Consider the following 23,150-nt stretch of genomic DNA (forward strand, 5'->3'; position numbering starts at 1 on the left):
TTGGCTCGATCCGAGACCGACTCAAAAAAATAAATAAATGAGTTGAGTATGGTCACCTTATGTAGCTCGATTGATATAATATAATTATATAAAACAATCCTTATATTAGAAGGAAATATGATAATTTATTCATATATGTTGTAGTATATGATTTTTCTCCATTTATCTAGTACCCCGGTTCTTTTTACTCAACATATAAGATTTGTGTCGAGTCAAACTTTGCAAATTTTGACCAAACTTATCTTAAAAACTACTCCCTCCGTCCCATAATGGAAGACAATTTTTTACACTAGCGTAGTGTCAAAAAACATCTGACATTATGAGACGGAGGAAGTATCATCTACAATACCAAATATATATAATATGAAACTACATTCTATAATGAATCTAATGACATTGATTTGATATTGTGAATGTCAATACTTTTTTTCTATAAGTTTTGTCAAATTAGAGGTACTTTGACTTCAGACAAAACTTATATGCAAACTAAAAATGACTGAAGGGAGTAGCAAACATGGAAACCTAGTTATTCACGGAGAAAAAAAAAATTAGACCTCAATATAGTACATGGTCAGACATGTGTAAAATATCTTGTTGTTTATTTTTTTGACCAAAATTTGAGAGGAGGCGCATCTTTTGTTCTCTTCTTTTGCTAATTCATGCACGATCTCTTGCTATTAGGTACGGAGAGAATAAGCCAAACTACCTTGAAAATTATGTCATCGTTTCGATTGTAGTGATATTTTATAATGGTTTCTTATCTTGTGTTGTGCCCTGTTTTGTTTGAGAAATTGCCCTGAATTATTTTTAAAAACCTATTAGTTATTTCACTTGAAAACTAGCTCCAGATCCACTTGAGATATAAACTGAGTACGAGCCACTTTCTACGGGTTGATTGTGAGCTTCGCTTAATTTGAGCTCGCTCGAATTTTAGCATAAGTTAAGTCCACTCTAGCCCAATTCGCTCGAGCTCTACTCGTTTACAACCTACCTGTACAGCAAGAACCGAAGCGTGGCACGACAAAGAGGCGGTTGGCCTCTGCCTCACACCACCACAGTGCCTGCCTTTGGCTCTTTCGCGTTGCGTTCTTCTCGCCGTGCGTGAGGACCATGGATCGGATCGATCGGCCAACCTCACCTCGCACCCACCGGACACGGCAGGATCACACCGCCGTGCTCTGTCCCTCCTCCCTTCTCCGCCGATCGATTGCAGCAGGGGGGCCGGGACAGGAGAACGAGATTTCGCTGGGCTGGGCTGGGCTAGACCTAGCTAGCTGCCTCCGCGCACCGGCGTGACCGCGACGTGGACGTACTTCGATCAGCTCAGCTGAGAGCTGACACGTCCTCCCCCGCAAAAACCTCCCATGGCAACAGCGCTCTCGACGCGCCACCAACCGCCCGCCCGGCGCTCGACCGATCGCGCGCGCGCAGAACGTACGTACGTAGCCAGCACCCGCCCGCCACCCACCAGCCCCACGTACGTTGGGAAGGCGATCGAGAGCCACCTTATAACAGCCCGCACACTCCGCAGCTCGCAGTTCGTTCGCACACTGTACCTCTCAGACGGCAACGCCGGAGCTCGATCGCCACCGTCTCCATCATCGATCGCTCCATTCCATATATCCGTCCGTCCTCGGCCGCGTCCGCCTCCTCGTTGATCGTCCTACGTACGCGTCCACGCGAGGCCGACGGAGCACCGCGAGCTGAACGGGAGCCAGCCAGCCAGGCAGGCAGGCAGGCATGTCCGCCGCGGGGCCCAGGGTCGCCGGTGCAGCCCGCAGGCCGTCGTCCCCGAGGCCTCCGTCCGCGGGCGCTGGTGGGAGGGAGAGGCCTCCGTCGGCCGGCGCCGGGGGCAGGGAGAGGCCGCAGCCGACGACGCGGCGCGGCGACGAGGACCCGCGTGCGGCGGCCGACGGCAAGGCCTCCAACTCCAAGAAGCGGCTGCCGACCGCCGCGGCGGCCGCGAGGGGCGCGCTCCCGTCCATGCTGCTGCGCCGGTCCGAGCTGCTGCGCCGCGGCGGGAAGAACGGGAACATGCAGTCGCTCAACGTGTCGTGCGCCTCGGAGGCCTCCGACGACTCCTTCTGCAGCCGGGCGTCCACCGGCAGGATCGGCCGGCCGGCGGGGGCGGCTGCCCGGCGGAGGGCGGCCGCCGGGTCGTCGGCGGGGCCCCCTTCCGCTAGGAAAGTGGCCACCGCTTTGCCGGACGGTGCAGGAGCAGCTGCTGCGGTGGCGCTGGGTTCGATGATCGGAGAGCCTGCGGCGGCGCCGGGGCCGCCGAGGTGCCCCTGGGTGACCCGTAACACTGGTAGGTGCTCCAAATTAATCCCGACACTAATCATGTGTGATAATGGCTTCTTTTCATTAAGGCAAGGACAAATTAAAGGGGATGCTAAATGCAGTCAGTAGTATACAAGTGGATAATCATGCTTTCTCCTTTAGCTATCATGCATGCTATTAATTTGCTTTTATATATCATCAGCAGCTCATTTTCTAACTACGAATAGCAAGTACTCACACAATTAGTACTCTCTATACCCTAATACTAGAAATAGCAAGTGCTTACATAATTTGCTAGTATGATATATACTCTTTGGCATACCCTCTATACCCTAAATACCCTAATACTACTAATCAATGAACCTGCGCAAATCCGTGCCACTAGGAGTACGTAGTATTTTCTGTTTCCTTGAAAAATGCAAATTCTTTTTATTTTATGCACTAAACCAACATGGAAGTAGTCTTCAATGACTCAAAGCATAACTTTAACCAGAAATTCAGTCTCTCTTCCAACATAGTTAAAAATGTAACTTGCGCATATGATCTTCACATATCGAGCTTGAATATTTTTTTTAAAAAAATACCAGTAGTCAAGAAAACGAAAATTTGTAAAAAGGGAAAACACTTTTTGGGACAATGTCTAAATGATGGCTTTTGAGAACTAGGGGAAGTAATGTATAGTAAGTGCCGTCAATACATGGCAGACAGTTACTAATGATGCACGAGACCTTGATGACCCCTTGATGACTCAGTCATCAAGGCCTGATCATGCATCATTAATTAGTAACTGTCAGCCGGTATATTCAGCCGTACGTGCTATCTAGCTAGCTTAAAATTTACACAACTCTACACGGGGCCTTTCTTTATCAAAGCTACCCTGCCCTAGCTATAGCTTTTTGGACCAGCTGGATTACGAGTCGTTGTGACTTGTGATGTTTCCCAAGTATATATCCGATTTCATCACGTTTTCAGAATACAGCACCGCGTCTGCTACAGAATTGTACATCGTATTCTCCATGCTAGATCACGTCTATCGCACTGTACGTACGTACATACTCATGAGAGAGAGACCCTTTGCCTCCGTCTATATCGGCCTGTGAACCCACGTCCAAACGGAGACCGCCTTGTAACATAGCTGTCCCAAATAATCTCAAATTAGTAATGATACTGCTGCTGCATCGACATAAGCTGCCAAGCAGCAGCGGCCTGTGCTTGCGTATTATTGCGCCGACGTGAACGTTTCACCTCTCCCAGGAGAAAGAGAGAACACCTCCGGTATCTTGTACTAGTACCATAATTAGCATTAATCTAGGAGGCGATCGATGATTGCGATTAATTAGATCATGTGGCATCATAAACGTTTGGTGGCGCTGCACAATTGACAAAATGCGCAATCAATATAAAAGATGCACTCAGATGTTCGGTGGCGCGTCCGCTATCCGGCGAGTACTTGTCAATTTTATCTCCCCGGCCCAAAGGATTCCTTCCATTACCCACTAGCTTGTCGGCAACAATATTTCCTGAAATCTAATCAGGTTGTTAAACCCTCGACTTAACAAAACCAAGTGGCATGAGCTCAACTTTTCTCTTCAGTGCAATTGGCCAGTGAGAAATTTTTAGGTGCAAACACAAATTCTGTGTGGTGAGCAGGGCTTAGCTTGACCTGAAATTTTTCGCGTTACGTCGCAAACTTGCGATGCGGAGGAGGTCGATGATGGTGGCGCGGGGCTTTCAATCTCTCTGATGTTCCGAGAAAAGAATGGCGTCCCAGGCCCCGGGATACATATCTTTTCTTCTTCTTTGTTCCTTTTCTCTTGGTGGTGGTGATACTGATGTGCTTATCATTGCTCTCCCCTTTAAATTTATGCCAGTTGAGCTTTGCATCTTTTCTGCAGCGCATTAGGCAGCGGAAACGTATTTAATTGCTCTGGTTGTGCTCCATTTGCAGTTCCTTGATGTTGTTAATTTGCTTGCAGCTTTAATCTTCCTATTTGTGGGTTTGTGCCATTCTTTACTTTCAAGTACTCTTTAGTAAGACTGTAAGAGTATAGGACAACAAGAGAGCCGTACAAACTACTACGTACTTGTTTGTAGCATTAGAAAAGCTGGGCTGCCTTTTCATACTCAACAGTAGTACCTGATGATGTCTGGTGATCATACACCTAATTAACTGTTAAGCTGGGGCCTCTGGCTTTTTGCACAAAAACATTCTGACTGTACTATGAACTCTACACTCTACAGTACTCGGAGTAGAGATCCTTAATGTTGGTGTCTAACTAAAATACTCTCTGTCTAAATCATCCTTGCTCTGATCTTCGCAAACTTTCTAAGAGTGACACCTTGCTTTCACCTGACAGTAATGAAATATTTGATTTCACATTTGCAACAGACCCATGCTACACTGCCTTTCATGACCAAGAGTGGGGAGTTCCAGTACACGACGACAAGTATGCCCTAAGCCTAATAAAATCATACGAGGTTAAAATCTCAAAAAACAAATTAATTATATAGTTACAACTTTCAGTCTTATATTCACAGGAAACTATTTGAGATGCTTGTTCTGTCTGGTGCACTGGCTGAGATGGCATGGCCTGTAATCCTCAGCAAGAGGGACGCCTTCAGGTAAGCACTCCTTTTTACCTCTAATAACAGCTCACCAAACGCTCAAATCTCATCAAACACCATGCATGCATTTCACAGGGAAGTGTTCATGGATTTCGATCCTCTGCTGGTGTCGAAGCTAAACGAGAAGAAATTCCTTGGGCCATGTAGCCCGGCCAGGTCCCTGCTGTCGGAGCACCGGCTCCGAACCATCGTCGAAAACGCGCACGAGTTACTGAAAGTAAGTTCATCCATCCACCCACCATGTCAGCCATATCTGTCCAGATCTTGATCTTGATGTCCTGAACAGCATTGACAGCCAATTCAATCTACCCAACAACCACTTTGTTTTCTCTTCTTAATCTTAGACTTAATGCCGCCACTGTTTCTTTCTGACATCAAGTCTGAACCTCGCTGCTGATAGATCATAGAGGAGTTCGGGTCGCTGGACGAGTACTGCTGGGGCTTCCTCAACTACAAGCCCATGGTCGGCAGGTACCGGTCGCCCCGGGAGGTGCCGCTGCGGACGCCCAAGGCCGAGGCGCTCAGCCAGGACCTGATGCGGAGGGGCCTCCGCGGCGTCGGCCCGACGGTGGTCTACGCCTTCATGCAGGCCGTCGGCATGGCCAACGACCACCTCGTCACCTGCTATCGCCTCGACGAGTGCGCCGCCACGGACGGCGACCATGGGAGCACCTTGGTGAAGGAGCATGAGATGAGCAAGATGTGCGGGATGATGATCGAGTGCGTCAGCCTGGAGAGTTCCATGGCCGCCGCCATGATCAGCATCTCGTAGGCCGTACGTAGCAGCGGCAGCCGGAGATCGTGGCTGCGGCTTGTGTATATGGTTGTTTGATTTGAGGGTTGGTTTGAGCAATGCGTTTGATTGATTGAGTAGTCGCCATTGAGCTTGTGTGTGCGTGTGTGGGAAAAGAAAAGATAGGTGTAGCTTTGACAGGGGAAACCGCGGGACGAAGGTTTGCTCCACGATTGACGTTAACAATTCGCAGGGTGGTGGAGCCGTCCCGGATATTGTAAAGTTGAGAGATTGTTCTCTGATTGATTGATGAGTATATATACACACACTGAAAACAAGGAGGGTCTGATTCTTGGGCTTTTGTTTGTTTGATCGCTCGGATGTCACTGAAGATGGATGATAAAACTATGTTAGTAAAGTGGACCGTTGCAGCGTCGACGTCGTGGCTTTTGGCGCCTTTACACAAATGGAAGAATGGAGCGCAAGAGCAGGACCACGTTTAGGGCCGGATCACTTGGGTGTACTCTCTCTAGTTTTTTTTTTCGAGAGTACGCCAATAACGTACCATATTTTTATAGACAAAAGAGAGTTAATGTATAAGAAGCCCATCCCTGATGCGAACATCAAGGGTGAGTGACACACACCTACTCGACTCCGAAGCACACCTAATCTAACTTCTCACAAAACGTTGTAGACGTCCCGCTCCAAGCCCTGCCGTATGCCATGCCGTGATTTCCTCAAACACAAGATTGGGGATGAGGGGTGCAGGTTTCTTCTGCTCCTGTCTGTTGAAAACCCTGACATTTCTTTGCTTCCAAAGAGTCCAAGCCACTGCCGTCACGAGAGTGTCAAAGCCTCTTCTGTCCGCTCCACTAAACTTCTTCCTTTCTCTCATCCACCAAGCAGGGAAGGTGTCATTCGTAGTAGTGCCTACCACATTAAGTCCGAGCAGGTCAAACACACGCTGCCACACCTCCTGTGCAAAAGTGCACTTGGCCAGTATATGGTCCACGTTATCCTCCGCTTGCAAACACGTGAAACATGGCGACGACTGGTCTTGCAGGCCATGACGTGCCCGTCTATCCGATGTCCACAATCGATATTGTAACGCCAACCAAATGAACAACTTGCACTTTAAGGTCGCCCAGCTTCTCCAAGTGCAAGCCGCCGTTGGTGATTTCTGCAGGCCCGAGAAAAGATGGTCATAGACCGATTTTGCCGAGTAGCTCGCCGTATTCGTCGCCGGCCAAGTGAACCGGTCCGGTTCATTCGCATCTCTATGCACCGAGGCGATTGCATGGCAGAGGTGCATACACTGCAACTGGGCAGTGAAGGTAGCCATGGCATCGCAGTCCTCGTACCACCTGTTCTCCGTAAGAGTCTGAAGGACCGTCCGGCTGTTAATGATTCTCCTTGGCACCGTCTCCATCAAGCGCGGCGCGATATCTGCCACTCCAGCTCCTCGTATCCACTTATCTCTCCAGAACAGGACGCTGTCACCCCTTCCAACCTCAATCCTAACCATGCTTTCAAAAACAGCTCTTGCATCACAGTCAGCCGCCATAGCTAAACCTTGCCATGGTCTGCTAGGATCAGTCCTTCTTAGCCACTCCCACCTCACTCTCAGCGCCAGAGCCTGGGCTTTCATGTTCTTTATCCCTAAACCTCCGAACTTCTTTGGTCGGCACACTTGGTTCCAAGCCACGAGACATTGCCCTCCGTTACTTTTGTCCTTCCCTGCCCAGAAGAACGACCTCATCCATTTATCCATTTCCTCGAACACCCAATCAGGCGCATCAGTGATCATCAAGTGGTGCACAGGCCTAGCTGCAACAACGGACTGAACCAAAACTAGACGACCTGGTCGCTGAATAAGTCCTCGTTGCCAGGCAGGGATCACTTTCCGGACTTGGTCAAGCATAGGCATCCATTCAGCGCGCGTTAAATTCCGGATTGCAAGCTGTAGACCGAGGTATTTGCAAGGAAATTCGGCAAGTCCACAGTGCAACAATCCGGCCACCCTTTCCTTATCTTCTTGATCCCCACGGATCAAGATAGCCGAAGATTTGCGGTAGTTAACTTTGAGCCCCGATGCCTCACCAAACAAATCCAGCATCTCGCGAACCGCCGACAAATCCTGCCTCGAAGGCTTGACGAACAGCGCTACATCGTCCGCATAAATCGATAGTCTTTGCAGCGCCGATATTCCATTATAAGAGCTGAGCACGCCTTCATTAGTAGCTTTGTTGAAAAGCGTCGTAAGGGCCTCCATGGCGATCACAAAGAGCAATGGTGATATAGGGTCGCCTTGGCGCAGACCACAAGCGTGCAAGAAACTTCCACCGGGGATACCATTCACCAGTACCTTGGTGCTAGCAGATTGTAAGATCGCCATGATCCACGTCCTCCACCTCTGTCCAAAACCCTTAGCCCTCAAGACTTCCAGTAGAAACGACCAAGAAAGGGAGTCAAACGCTCTAGAGATGTCTAACTTGATGAACACTCCCGGGACTCTTCTTGCATGAATCTTCCGCGCAACTTGCCGAACCAGCAGAAAGTTGTCATGCAGGTGCCTTCCTTTGATAAACGCGGACTGATTCGTGGCCACAATCTCCGGCATTCGGTTACGCAGCCGGTTCGCAAGAACCTTAGCGAATAGCTTGGGGATACTATGAATAAGACTGATCGGCCGGTAATCACCGATCTCCTCTGCATCCGGCTTTTTAGGAATGAGGATAATGTGGGCTTTGTTTAGCTTCGCAAAACCTCTAGTATCCCCCACGTACAACTTTAGCATCACAGCCATAATGTCATGTTTTATAATCTGCCAGGCTCTTTGGTAGAAAGCACCGATGAAGCCGTCTAGTCCTGGTGCGCGATCCGGTGCCATTTCTTTGATGATCTGCCAAACCTCATCTTCCGTAATGATCTCCTCAAGTGACCCCATCTCCTTTGGTTCCATCTGAAGGAATTGCAAGTCTAAAGTATGCTCCCTGGCATGAGCCGTGCCCATTAACTGCTTGTACTGTTGAGCGAACGTGTCCACCATTCTCTCCTGGTCGGTAATGATCTCGCTACCATGTTTGATATATGGAATATAGTTCTTGGTCCTTCTTCCATTTGCCACAACTTGGAACAGCTTGGTGTTGGCGTCGCCCTCTTTGATCCACTTGAGCCTCGACCTTTGCCGGTCAATTGTCCTCTCGAGCGCAGCCAACCCTAGGAGCGAGTGTTTCAGAGTTCTTCGCAACCACACCTCTTCCCGTTGCAAAATTCTGCTTTCCTGGGCTACGTCCAGCTTGTGTATGACCTAGGTGGCCACCCTCATGAGTGTCTTCACATTCCCTAGTTTCCTCTGGCCCCACGCCTGCAGGTGGTTAGCCGTATTGCGCATCAGAGCATCCAGCCTCTTGTAGGGGTCGATGATGGACGCGTCACACACCCAGGCCTCTATCACAGCATCCTCAAAACCATCCATTCTAGTCCAGAAAAGCTCAAAGTGGAACCTCTTTTTAGGGCAGAAATTTGCGCTCGTAGACAAGTGTAATGGCGCGTGATCAGAAACTCCTGTGGAGAGCGCCTGGAGCAGGTAAGAGGGGTTTTCCAACTCCCAATCAACAGAAATGAGCACCCGATCAATCTTGGTGAGGGTCGGCACCGCCCGCTCATTCGACCACGTAAATTTACGGCCGTGCATGTACATCTCCTTGAGCTCTTGGTCATCCACAAACTGCCTAAATCTATTCATCATAGATCTGTTAAGGTTGCTATTACTCTTCTCCGCGGCCCTTAGTATCATGTTAAAGTGTCCTAACAGCATCCACGGCCCCGGGCAACCAGCACGCCTCGCATCTAGGTCCGACAGGAATTGGCACTTCTCTTCGTCACTTTGTGGCCCATAGACGACTGAGATCCACCAAGGATCCCCAACCTTAGTGTGCACCAAGCCGGTAAGGAAGTTAGCGTTGTACTGGAAGTTGTCAACCATCAGCACGGAGCTATTCCACGCCACGAGGATGCCACCCCTAGTTTCCTGGGACGGCAAGTAAGCGAAGCCGTCATAAGACGGCCCTAGGCATTGCATTACTATGAAATGATCTATTACATCCAACTTGGTCTCCTGGAAACAGACCAGGTTACACTTCACCGAGCTCACAAACTCTCTAACAGCCTTGCGCTTTGCCGGATTGTTCAGGCCGCGAACATTCCAGCACAACACTTGGGGGTGTAGATCCATAAACGAGGATCGGCCACTAGCCCCACCCACCATCTCCTAGTTGACCGAGATCATCACCGAGTTGCTCGCCTCCAATTCTTCTGCCGATGGGATTGTCTTGCCGAAGAGAGCAGCAATGATCCTCACATGCTGCTCCCTCAAAGGGGAGTCGAACAGAGCCTTGAGCTCGTGCACCACCCCATCTTCAACCTCCAGGTCCTCTGGTACCATGCCAAGCGCATGAAGCAACACATTCTCCGCCTGGCTCTCCTTTGATCTTCTAGTTCCTACAGCCTTCTTTGACGATCGAGTGGCTCTCTTGGGTGTGAAAGGTTCTGCTTCTGGATGCAGCTGTGCCGCCTGTACCTCTTTCAGCAGGGGGGAGCAAGTTTTTTGATGATGTTGGAGCAGAAACTCTTGAGCTTGCCATACGCCTGGGCCTCTTGCATGGTCATTCCTTCTGTCTCTTCGCGTGCCTCTGCCTCAATGTGAGACATGACCATTTGGTCGCACTGCCGCGTTTCCTCCTGCTGGCCGCACTGCGGCGTACCCATAATCAGCCCCCCGAGCATCATCCAAAACCACACTGGTAACCTTGTTGGCGCCATACGTGCATGCCGCCATGCATGCTGCATGTGCATGGTTCCCATCATTGGCCCCACCTTTCGTGCATACTCCACGTTCCTCCAGTATTGGCTCACGCCCCAAGGCCGGGGCCACCTCCTGCTGCACACCACTCCCGCCATCCGCTTCTCCCGTGGGCGGCCCCACAGGTCCCACCGGTCACCGACTGCCCTCTTGGATAGAGCGGTCCGAGAGAATCTGCAGCAGTGGGTCCCGACTCACCGTCCCCGCATGGTCAGTCTCGTCCTCTCTAGCTCGTAGCAGCTGAGTCCCCATTGGCTCGCAGCTCCTTAGCACTTCCATCGACATATCCGTCGTCATGCGGTTCGGGGACAGGGCCAGGCGAGGTGGCTGCTCAGTCCTGGCGATCCTGTCGGCCTGGGGATCCACACCCACAACAGCCAAGGCCACCCCACGATCACCTAACGGCAACTCCTGCGCATCCTCCTCCTGCCCAGTCGAAACCGTGCCACGACTGTTCAAACTAGCCTCGGGAACCTTCTCTCCGGCGCCCCCACCCGCCTGCTGACCCGAAAGACGGTCAAAAGGTGATTTCCTGACAGTCACCCTATCCTGCACCCGCACCGTGGGCCCACCATGTGGCACAACCGGGGTGGGGGCCATCGGGGGTAGGCGCCAGTCTGGCCTCTCCGTGCTCATCGTCGAGCCACCATGTCCGCCGCCGCTTCCCTCGCGCCCAAGCTCGCCGCCGCGCACATCTCTCACACCAAATTGCCAAACTCGCTGCTGCGGCCTAGCGCCACCTCCATTATCACCGAAACTATCTGGCGAATCTGGCAGACCGCTCTGGCCACTATCGGAGGAGCGACCCAAGAACCACGGCTCCCCAGCCTCTCTAAAGTCTGCAACTGCGTCGACATGGATGAGGACCTTGTACTGAAGCAGCGGCGGGGGAACCTCCAAGCCAGGCTCCGGGATGGCGAGCCAGCGGAGGGAAGGGATGGCCTCAGGATTAGCTGTCCATGCAGTAAGCCTGAATGCCGAAAGATCCGACCTTGAGCTAGTTTCCGGTGCCACCGTGTCCACCTTGCACGCCGTGCCGAGAAGGTCCTCCGCCGTATCCCTCTCCCAGGCGTGGGGCGGGATCCCCTCCATGACGATCCAAACCTTGAATCCGAAGATCGAATGCACGGCCTGCGATTGCCTGTTCCAAGGCCTGAAGTGCAGCCTGTCTCCCTGGAACTCCACCTCCGGGCACGCCGCTACTCTGTTCCTGATCGCCGCAGAGGTGAAGACAACCAGGAAATCTTCTGGCCTGTATGGGTGTACCGAAACCTGATCCTCTGAGATGTCGAGCCTGCCCGCCAGAATCTCGAGCACGCGCTGCGGCGCCAGCCTCCTCCGAGCTCTGCCCACGTTGGCGACCATGGCGAAGCGCAGCCGACGCTCCAGCTCCTCCGTGGACTGCGAGCGGCGGACCACGCAGACCTCAGACACGCCATCATCCGCATCCATGGCCACCTGGAGCCTAGGGGGTGCCAGCCGAGGCCAAGCCACCTCGGCCGCACGCGGCAGCGAGTAGGAGAGCGGCGGCGGGGCGGCCCCGCGGGCCACCGGGTGATCCGGGCTCACCCGCGGAGAGGTGCGGCGAGCCACCTTGGCGATAGCCTCATGCATCAGCTCATCAGCAGAGGACGGACTCCTCGGCCTCTTGCAGTCGCGGGATCCATGACCGGGCAAACCGCACCGGAAACACACCTCCTGATTGGTGCAGTCCTGCCGGAAGTGGCCCTTCTCCAGGCACCGGAAGCACTTGTCCCTCAGCTCCGGGATCACCTCCACGCGCAGCAGCGGCGGAGCACCCTGCCTGGCCCTTGACGAGCCCGCCTGCGCTCCCTGGCCATGCCGAAGCCTCCAGAGCTCCTTCTTGGACGGAGGCGGCCGCTCCCAAGCCTCGACCGGGGCCTCCAGGCGCGGCGCCGACTCCACCGCTAGCTGAGGGTCAGACTCCGCCGAGCCCCCCGAGAGCCCCAGCCCAGAGACGATCGGTCTCTCACCCTCCGGCCGGGCCAAGGCCGAAACAGATCTGGGGCTGGTGGTCATGGCCGCGGCACGCGACGGGCCACGGAGGAGGAGGATGAAGACTGGGAGAGGGAAGAGGTGGCCGGAACGGCCGGAGTGGCACGAGCCGGGGTGCAAGAGCGCGGTGGACACCGGTGCCGGAGCGGCGCACGGCGGAACAGGAGCGGGGGGCGGGGAGAGTCATGAGCGTGGGGGCTGGTGTATGTTACTCTCTAGTTTCAAATCAAGATATAAACCGGCGTTTCGTACTGCATGGTTGGTCCCTAGACACAACTTGATCACCCACTTGAATTAGTTGTGTATTTATTTATACGATCTAAAATTATGCATGTCATCATGGTTTGAGTTTGCCTCTGGTCTGTTTCTTCTGCAACCCAAGACGTAACTGTGGTACTGCCGCTGTCAAATTGTTGCATCGAGAGTTCGAGACACACACAAGCGCGTGTGCGTGTGTGTGTGACCGGAGGGCCCGGGGGCAAACCCATTAGTCCCTAGACTGTTAGGACATGTTTGGTTGCTTGCAATCATTTTCGTCACTTTACATTTGTGGTTCTATTGAGCTTAGCTGAGGTAATACAACCTCTGAGCCATGTTCCGAGATATCGAAAAAGGCTTCCGTCCCGCTTTATAAATAAAGCAACGTCAAGCATACAGAACCAAGGTTCCAACCATACAAACACGCACTCACGCAAGGCCACCGCACTCAATCCGACACACAGTCACACACGAAACCCAGGTTCAGCTGAGGGCACAGCATAACAAGCCCAACATCGAGGCCACACACACATCCAACACAACAAGGCGGCGGCGACGAGGTGAAGAAGATCTAATCCGGCTCCGGCGGTGGTGGGGAAAGCAGAGGAGCCATCCTGAGCGCCATCGAGCGAAGCTGGGTGATGAAGGCGGTGATGGCGTCTCTCTCCCGGGGACGGCTAAGCGGCCGCCAAAGCTGCAAGTAACCAGACCATTTGAACAAAGTATCAGTAGCATGACGAAGAGGAATGCGTTGAATCACAAGCTTATTCCTAACAGTCCACAACGTCCAGGCTAGTACGCCAATGGTCAGCCACCCAATGTGGCGCATTGGGGGTGCCAACGCCTGGAGTTTCGCAAAAAGTGCGGGGAAGTTGTTGTGGTCCTAGATTCCACCCACTAATTCACGGAAATAGCTCCAAAGGAACTGCGCGGACAAGCAGGAGAAGAAGATATGGTTAGAGTCCTCTTCAGGCCCGCAGAGCGGGCATCGCCCATCCCCTGGACCGTTGCGCTTCAATACCTCTACGCCAGAGGGGAGACGCCCGCGAATCCATTGCCACAAGAAAATCCTAATCTTCAGAGGGAGCTGAATTTCCCAAATGGAAGTGAGAGCCTCATGCCCCATCGAAGGTGCAATGGCCTGGTATAGAGATTTTGTGGAAAATTGCCCTGATGGCTCTAGCCGCCATCTGGTGCGGTCTTCACCCATCTCGAGAGCAGGCTCGTGCAACGCTATGCATTCCAGCAGCTCAAGCCAGTCCGCATTCTCAGCCGGGCCAAACGCACGCCGAAACACGAGGTGCCCTAAGTCAATAAGGGCCGTCGCGACAGAGATCCGAGGATCAACTGTGATGGAGAATAAGTCGGGAAACCAGGCAGCAAGGGGGGAGTCCCCAGCCCATTTGTCGAACCAAAACATTGTGGAGGTACCCGATCCAACCGTGATCGATGTTCCGATGCGTAGTATCGGTAGGAGCTGGATGATGGACTGCCAGGATTGTGATCCTCCGGATCGCTGGCAGAAGGCAAGTGGCTGGCCAAGGAGGTATTTCTGCTGAATGAGGCGCAGCCACAGGCCCCCTTCTCCGTTGGCAATCCGCCACAACCATCGCGTTAGAAGGGCTATGTTCATGCGTTTGGATGACATGATCCCGAGGCCCCCTTGGTCCCGTGGTTTACATATCTCCGACCAACGCACCATGTGGTATTTCTGCTTGTCTCCCTCGCCTGCCCAGAAGAAGCGACCCTGCACAGTGGCAATCTTGTGGTGCAAAGTCTCCGGGAGGCTGTAGAAGCTCATGATGAACAAGAGTAGGCCGGAGAGGGACGAGTTAATAAGCACTGTCCGGGCTGCCTTCGAGAGCCACCGACCCTGCCAAGGCTCAATGCGGTTTTGGAGCTTCCCCACCATGGGGCGAAGCTCGGCCACCGTGAGCCTCGAGTCGCTAATGGGGACCCCCAAATACGTCGTGGGGAAGCACCCAAGCTGATAGTTGAGCCGGTCCGCTATGCTCTGGCGCTCGTCTTGGGAATATCCCAAGATCATAACCGCATTCTTGTCGAAGTTGATCCTAAGGCCAGACATCTGTTGGAAGCACAGCAGGAGGAACTTCAAGTTCATGATGTCGGTCTCCGAGCCTTCCACCATGATAATGGTGTCGTCCACATATTGCAGGAGGGAGATCCCATTCCCTCCAACTAGATGTGGGACAATGCCCTTAATGTGGCCAGGCGCCTTGGCTTTGTCCAAGATAGCTGCCAGCGCATCGACGACCATGTTGAAGAGGAACGAAGAGAAGGGGTTGCCCTGGCGGACCCCACAGAATATGGGGAAGAAGGGGCCTATCTCGCCGTTGATGTTCACCGCAGTCCGGCCCGAGGATACTAATTGCATCACTCGGGAGATCCACCGGTCATCGAAGCCTTTCCTTAGCAAGCATTCCCGAAGGAAGGGTCAACTGACCGTATCATACGCCTTGTGGAAATCCAGTTTTAGGAAGACTGCCTTGAGGTGTTTGGAGCGCACCTCATGGAGAGCTTCATGGAAAACCAGGACTCCGTCAAGGATGAATTGGCCCTGAATGAATGCCGACTGGTCGGGGTGGGTGATCCTGTCGGCAATAGGGGCCACACTAATGGCAAACCCCTTCGCAAGGATGCGAAAGATGACGTTAATCACCATAATTGGCCGGAACTGGCGGATATCTGAGGCCCCGGTAACTTTGGGGATGAGGGTAATGATTCTGAAGTTCAGTCTGGTGAGGTCAATGGAACCCACGAAGAACTCCTCAAACAGGGCCATGACCTCTGGTTTGACCATGTCCCAGAAAGTCTGGAAGAACTTCACTGGGAGGCCATCCGGCCCGGGGGCCGAAGAAGAGTTCATACCCTTAATTGCCGCCCACACTTCCGCATCGGAGAACGGGGCCGTAAGGGACGCATTGTCCGCAGGGGAGACGCAACAGTGGGCCAGCCAGATGTCTTGCACTAGGGCAAGACCTCCCTGCGGAGAGGCAGAGAATAGGTCTCTGTAAAGGCTGTCAACGTGAGACCGGATGTCTTCCGTCCTTTGCAGGAGGTTCTCGCCGTCCCAGAGAAGCGGAATGGAGTTCCAGCGACGGCGTGCGTTGGCAATGGCTTGGAAGTAAGCGGTATTGGCACCCCCCTTGAGGATCCAATTCTGCGTACCTCGCAAGCGCCAGTAGGCCTCCTCATCCGTGTAGATGACCGTGAGCTGATCCTCCAAATCATACCTAAGCATCCACTCCTCCGAGGTGAGACCAGCGGAGTCGGCCTGCATATCGAGGCCCTGGATGGCCTCTAGGAGGGCTTTCTTATGCTCACAGATGTCTCGGCCCACATTAGCTCCCCAACCTTTCATGAATTGCCGTGACCGTTTAGCACAGAAGTGCCAGGAGTCAACGGCCGATAGCGAGCGGTGGGGAGCCTCCCGCGCTTCGCGCCACCGGGCGGCCACCGCCGCGGCAAACCCGGGTTGGCACAGCCAGAAGGTCTCGAATCTAAAGCAGGATGGGAGAGGTGGTCGTTCGTTCTCCGAAGATAGGAGAAGGGGCACGTGGTCGGATCCAATCCGCGCGATCGCCCGGAGCGAAGCTAGGGGGCATCTAATGTCCCACTCAGGGGAGGCAAAGACCCCGTCGAGGACCGACCGGGTCGGCTCCACCTGTCGGTTGGTCCAGGTGAACCTGGCACCGACCCTCTCGAGCTCCCAAAGGCCCATGTCCGCGATGCTGTCATTAAACATCTGCATCCGGAGGAAGTTGACCAAATTATTGCTCTTGTCCTCCTCCGGCCGGATGAGGTTGAAGTCTCCACCCACCACCACCGGTAGCTGGGCGGCCGCCACCTTCCTTTGGAGCTCCGCAAGGAAGGTCTCAGACCGGCGATGGTCAGCCGGGCCGTATACCGCTATAATTTCCCATTTGAAGTTTAGGGCATGCTCAAATACTTCCATACTGACAAAGAACTCTCCCCTATCCATGCTACCAATCTCAAAGGTGGCATCCTTCACCCCTAGGAGGATGCCCCCCGAGTATCCCGCACTCCCACTAGAAGGGAGCTAGTGCCAAGCAAATAGGTCGGAGCTCAAATGCTCGAGCTCCGACAAGGAGAATTCCGTAAGCATAGTTTCTTGGGTGGCTACGATGTCAATACGCTTGGTTTGCATGTACTCGATCAGTTGGCGGCGGCGGTCGTCTTGGCTGAAACCGCGGATGTTCCAGAAGAGGGTCCGCATCACAAATCCATCGGGGGGCTGCTTGACCCCAAGACACGTGATGCGCTCTGAGCGCGGAGGGCTGCAGTGCAGGACCGGGTACGTCCGCGGATCTCCACTGGATCAGCCACAGAAGGTGGCGGGATGTGGGTGGAGGCGCCGGAAGCCGTACCCGAGGTGGTCGTCATACGCGCGCGGGCTTCCGCCAGACGTCCATCGAGGATCTCCCTCGCGCGAATCGCCTCAATCTGGACTGACGGGGGAGCAACTTCTCCCCGGAACACGATAGCCGAATCCGCAGCCACCTTTGCAAGGTGACCCAGTAGGCAGCCTCTAGAGCAGAGAACGAACAAGTAGCAGGAGTAGCAGGAATGGGTGGAGTACCTGGCTCAAGGTTCCGGGCAGCGGCCCGAAGCTCTGCCCGCTCGGGGATAGGAAGAGCTGGGCTACCCACCGGCCTGGATGCCTCAATCCGGGCACTGCAACGGGAGGACGTCATCGGGGACGAGGACGATCTGCCCCGCTGGGAGTAGGCCGCGGTCCGGGGCGGGAGAGGGGGGGCGGCCACCGGAGTGGTCACCACCGCCGACCCCTCGCCACGGGCAAGGCCCAGGGAGCACGGAGACGAGGCGGGCTGGGCGGAGATCAGCGCCTGCGAGGCCGAGGCGGGCGGAGAGGCGGGCCGGGCGGAGAAGCGCTTGCGCGGCCTGGGCTGGGGGCCCGTCGGACCTAGACACCGCCTGGTCCGGCGTGGAGCGGGGATCGCAGGGGGAGGGTCCAGGATGAGGATGCCCCTCCCGCTGCGAGCATAGCCAGGGCCGTCGATGATGACCAAACAGGAGGAAGGGAATCAACCTCAGCAGGGGGCGTTATCAGGACCGATGTGCCCAGCGAGGCGGGCGGGGGGGGGGGGGGGGGGGGGGGGGGGGGGGGGGGGGGGGGGGTGTTGGGGAACGTAGCAGAAATTCAAAATTTTCCTACGTATCACCAAGATCTATCTATGGAGAAACCAGCAACGAGGGGAAGGAGAGTGCATCTACATACCCTTGTAGATCGCTATGCGGAAGCGTTCAAGTGAACGGGGTTGATGAAGTCGTACTCGTCATGATTCAAATCACCGATGATCAAGTGCCGAACGCACGGCACCTCCGCGTTCAACACACGTACAGCCCGGAGACGTCTCCCATGCCTTGATCCAGCAAGGGGAGAGGGAGAGGTTGATGAAGATCCAGCAACACCGACGGCGTGGTGGTGGATGCAGGGCGTCACAGTAGCAGGGCTTCGCCTATACTACGAGAGAGAGACGTAACGGGGAGAGAGGGAGGCGCCAGGGGCTGGTGTATGAAGTTCCTCCTCTCCCCCACTATATATAGGAGGGCCAAGGGGGGGTGGTGCGCCAGCCTAGGAGATCCAATCTCCTAGGTGCGGCTGCCCAAGGGAGGTTTCCCTCCCCCCCAAGGCACCTAGAGGTGCCTTCCACTAGTGGGACTCCTCCCATATGGAAACCCTAGGCATGGGCCTATAGGGGCTGGTGCCCTTGGCCCATATAGGCCAAGGCGCACCCCTTACAGCCCATGTGGCCCCCCGGGACAGGTGGCCCCACCCGGTGGGCCCCCGGGACCCTTCCGGTGGTCCCGGTACAATACCGATAACCCCGAAACTTGTCCCGATGGCCGAAACAGCACTTCCTATATATAATTCTTTACCTCCGGACCATTCCGGAACTCCTCGTGACGTCCGGGATCTCATCCGGGACTCCGAAAATTCGGGTTACTGCATATACATATCTCTCAACCCTAGCGTCACCGAACCTTAAGTGTGTAGACCCTACGGGTTCGGGAGACATGCAGACATGACCGAGATGACGTTCTCCGGTCAATAACCAACAGCGGGATCTGGATACCCATGTTGGCTCCCACATGTTCCACGATGATCTCATCGGATGAACCACGATGTCAAGGACTTAATCAATCCCGTATACAATTCCCTTTGTCTAGCGGTATTGTACTTGCCCGAGATTCGATCGTCGGTATCCCGATACCTTGTTCAATCTCGTTACCGGCAAGTCTCTTTACTCGTTTCGTAACACATCATCCCGTGATCAACTCCTTGGTCACATTGCGCATATGATGATGTCCTACCGAGTGGGCCCAGAGATACCTCTCGCTTACACGGAGTGACAAATCCCAGTCTCGATTCGTGCCAACCCAACAGACACTTTCGGAGATACCTGTAATGCACCTTTATAGTCACCCAGTTACGTTGTGACGTTTGATACACCCAAAGCACTCCTACGGTATCCGGGAGTTGCACAATCTCATGGTCTAAGGAAATGATACTTGACATTAGAAAAGCTTTAGCATACGAACTGTACGATCTTTGTGCTAGGCTTAGGATTGGGTCTTGTCCATCACATCATTCTCCTAATGATGTGATCCCGTTATCAACGACATCCAATGTCCATGGTTAGGAAACCGTAACCATCTATTGATCAATGAGCTAGTCAACTAGAGGCTTACTAGGGACATATTATGGTCTATGTATTCACACGTGTATTACGATTTCCGGATAATACAGTTATAGCATGAATAAAGACAATTATCATGAACAAGGAAATATAATAATAACTAATTTATTATTGCCTCTAGGGCATATTTCCAACAGTCTCCCACTTGCACTAGAGTCAATAATCTAGTTCACATCGCCATGTGATTAACACTCACAGGTCACATCGCCATGTGACTAACACCCAAGAGTTTACTAGAGTTAGTAGTCTAGTTCACATCACTATGTGATTAACACTCAATGAGTTTTAGGTTTGATCATGTTGCTTGTGAGAGAGGTTTTATTCAACGGGTCCGAACCTTTCAGATCCGTGTGTGCTTTACAAATCTCTATGTCATCTCCTAGATGTAGCTACCATGCTCTATTTGGAGCTATTCCAAATAACTGTTCTACTTGGAGCTATTCTAAATTGTTGCTCCATTATATGCATCCGGTATCTCTACTCAGAGCTATCCGGATAGGTGTTAAGCTTGCATTGACGTAACTCTTTACGACGAACTCTTTTACCACCTCCATAATCGAGAAAATTCCTTAGTCCACTAGTTACTAAGGATAACTTTGACCGCTGTCCCGTGATCCATTCTTGGATCACTCTTCTACCCCTTGACTGACTCATGGCAAGGCACACTTCAGGTGCGGTACACATCATAGCATACTGTAGAGCCTATGTCTTAAGCATAGGGGACGACCTTCGTCCTTTCTCTCTATTCTGCCGCGGTCGAGCTTTAAGTCTTAACTTCATACCTTACAACTCAGGCAAGAACTCCTTCTTTGACTGATCCATCTTGAACACCTTCAAGATCATGTCAAGGCATGTGCTCATTTGAAAGTACTATTAAGCATTTTGATCTATCCTTATAGATCTTGATGCTCAATGCTCAAGTAGCTTAATCCAGGCTTTCCATTGAAAAAACACTTTCCAAATAACCCTATATGCTTTCCAGAAATTCTACATCATTTCTGATCAACAATGTGTCAACAACATATACTCATCAGAAATTCTATAGTGCTCCCACTCACTTATTTGGAAATACAAGTTTCTCATAAACTTTATATAAACCCAAAATCTTTGATCATCTCATCAAAGCATACATTCCAACTTCGAGATGCTTACTCCAGTCCTCAGAAGGATTGCTGGAGCTTTGCATATTTATTAGCATCTTTCAGGATTGACAAAACCTTCCGGTTGTATCACATACAACCTTTCCTCAAGAAAATCGTCGAGGAAACAATGTTTTGACATCCTATCTGCAAGATTTCATAAATAATGCAGTAATCGCTAATATAATTCCAACAGACTCTTAGCATCGCTACGAGTGAGAAAGTCTCACCGTAGTCAACTCCTTGAACTTGTCAGAAAACATCTTAACGACAAGTCGAGCTTTCTTAACGGTGACATTTACCATCATTGTTCGTCTTCCTTTTAAAATCCATCTGTACTCAACAGCCTTACGACCATCAAGTAGTTCTTCCAAAGTCTACACTTTGTTTTCATGTATGGATCTTCTCTCGGATTATATGGCCTCGAGCCATTTATCGGAATCCATGCCCACCATCGCTTCTCCATAGCTCGTAGGTTCATTGTTGTCTAGCAACATGACTCCCAAGACAGGGTTACGTAGCACTCTGAAGTAGTACGCATCCTTGTCATCCTACGATGTTTGGTAGTGACTTGATCTGAAGTCTCATGATCAATATCATAAGCTTCCACTTCAATTGGTGTAGGTGCCATAGGAACAACTCTTTGTGCCCTGCTATACACTAGTTGAAGTGACGGTTCAATAACCTCATCAAGTCTCCACCATCCTCCCACTCAATTCTTTCGAGAGAAACTTTTCCTCGAGAAAGGACCCGATTCTAGAAACAATCCTTTATTGCTTTCGAATCTGAGACAGGAGGTATACCCAACTGTTTTGGGTGTCCTATGAAGATGCATTTGTCCGCTTTGGGTTCGAGCTTATCAGCCTGAAACTTTTCCACATAAGCGTCGCAGCCCCAAACTTCTAAGAAATGACAGCTTAGGTTTCTCTAAACCATAGTTCATACGGTGTCATATCATCGGAATTACGTGGTGCCCTATTTAAAGTGAATGTGGTTGTCTCTAATGCCTAACCCATAAACTATTGTGGTAATTCGATAAGAGACATCATGGTATGCATCATATCCAATAGGGTGCAGTTATGATGTTCGGACACACCATCACACTATGGTGTTCCAGGCTGTATCAGTTGTGAAACAATTTCCACAATGTCTTAATTCTGTGCCAAACTCGTAATTCAGATATTCATCTCTATGATCATATCATAGATCTTTTATCCTCTTGTCACGACGATCTTTCAACTTCACACTGAAATTACTTGAACCTTTCAATAATTCAGACTCGTGATTCATCAAGTAAATGCACTCAACATCTACTCAAATCATCTGTGAAGAAAGAACATAACGATATCCACTACATGCCTCAGCACTCATTGGACTGCACACATCAAAATGTATTACTTCCAACAATTTTCTTTCTAGTTCCATTTTACTGAAACCGAGGCTTTCAGTCATCTTGCCCATGTGGTATGATTTGCATGCCTCAAGTGATTCAAAATCAAGCGAGTACAAAACGGTCCATTTGCATGGAGTTTCTTCATGCATACACACCAATAGACATGGTTCGCATGTCTCAAACTTTTCAAAAATGAGTGAGTCCAAAGATCCATCAACATGGAGCTTCTTCATGCGTTTTATACCGATATGACCTACGTGGCTGTGCCACAAGTAGGTGGTACTATCATTACTATCTTTTGGCATGAACATGTGTATCACTACGATCGAGATTCAATAAACCATTCATTTCAGGCGTAAGACTATTGAGGGTATTATTCAAATAAACAGAGTAACCATTATTCTCCTTAAATGAATAACCGTATTGCGATAGACATAATCCAATCATGTCTATGCTCAACGCAAACACCAATCTCGATGGTAGAGGGAGCGTGCGATGCTTGATCATATCAACATTGAGAACACTTCCAACACATATCGTCAGCTCACCTTTAGCTAGTCTCCGTTTATTCCGTAGCTTTTATTTCGAGTTACTAACACTTAGCAACCGAACCAGTATCTAATACCCTGGTGCTACTAGGAGTACTAGTAAAGTACACATTAACATAATGTATATCCAATATACTTCTATCGACCTTGCCAGCCTTCTAATCTACCAAGTATCTAGGGTAATTCTGCTCCAGTGGCTGTTCCCTTTATTACAGAAGCACTTAGTCTCGAGTTTGGGTTCAACTTTGGGTTTCTTCACTAGAGCAGCAGCTGAATTGCTGTTTCATGAAGTATCCCTTCTTGCCCTTGCCCTTCTTGAAACTAGTGGTTTTACTAACCATCAACAATTGATGCTCCTTCTTGATTTCTACTTTCGCGGTGTCAAACATCGCGAATATCTCAAGGATCATCATATATGTCCCTGATGTATTATAGTTCATCACGAAGTTCTAGCAGCTTGGTGGTAATGACTTCGGAGAAACATCACTATCTTATCTGGAAGATCAACTCCCACTTGATTCAAATGATTG

The 23,150-nt window shown here is 51.6% G+C and overlaps 1 protein-coding gene across 1 annotated transcript; it reads left to right on the plus strand.

The window, feature by feature from the left end:
• The first annotated feature begins 1,532 nt into the window (after nucleotides 1–1,532).
• Nucleotides 1,533–5,999, plus strand: LOC125509446. Its single transcript, XM_048674428.1, has 5 exons — nucleotides 1,533–2,308; nucleotides 4,670–4,727; nucleotides 4,819–4,902; nucleotides 4,981–5,122; nucleotides 5,306–5,999. The coding sequence occupies exons 1-5, from the start codon at nucleotides 1,741–1,743 to the stop codon at nucleotides 5,675–5,677; spliced, it is 1,224 nt and encodes a 407-aa protein (XP_048530385.1). The 5' UTR covers nucleotides 1,533–1,740; the 3' UTR covers nucleotides 5,678–5,999.
• Nucleotides 6,000–23,150: the final 17,151 nt, after the last annotated feature.

This window comes from Triticum urartu, chromosome 5, assembly GCF_003073215.2.
Source record: "Triticum urartu cultivar G1812 chromosome 5, Tu2.1, whole genome shotgun sequence".
Classification (NCBI taxonomy): domain Eukaryota; kingdom Viridiplantae; phylum Streptophyta; class Magnoliopsida; order Poales; family Poaceae; genus Triticum; species Triticum urartu.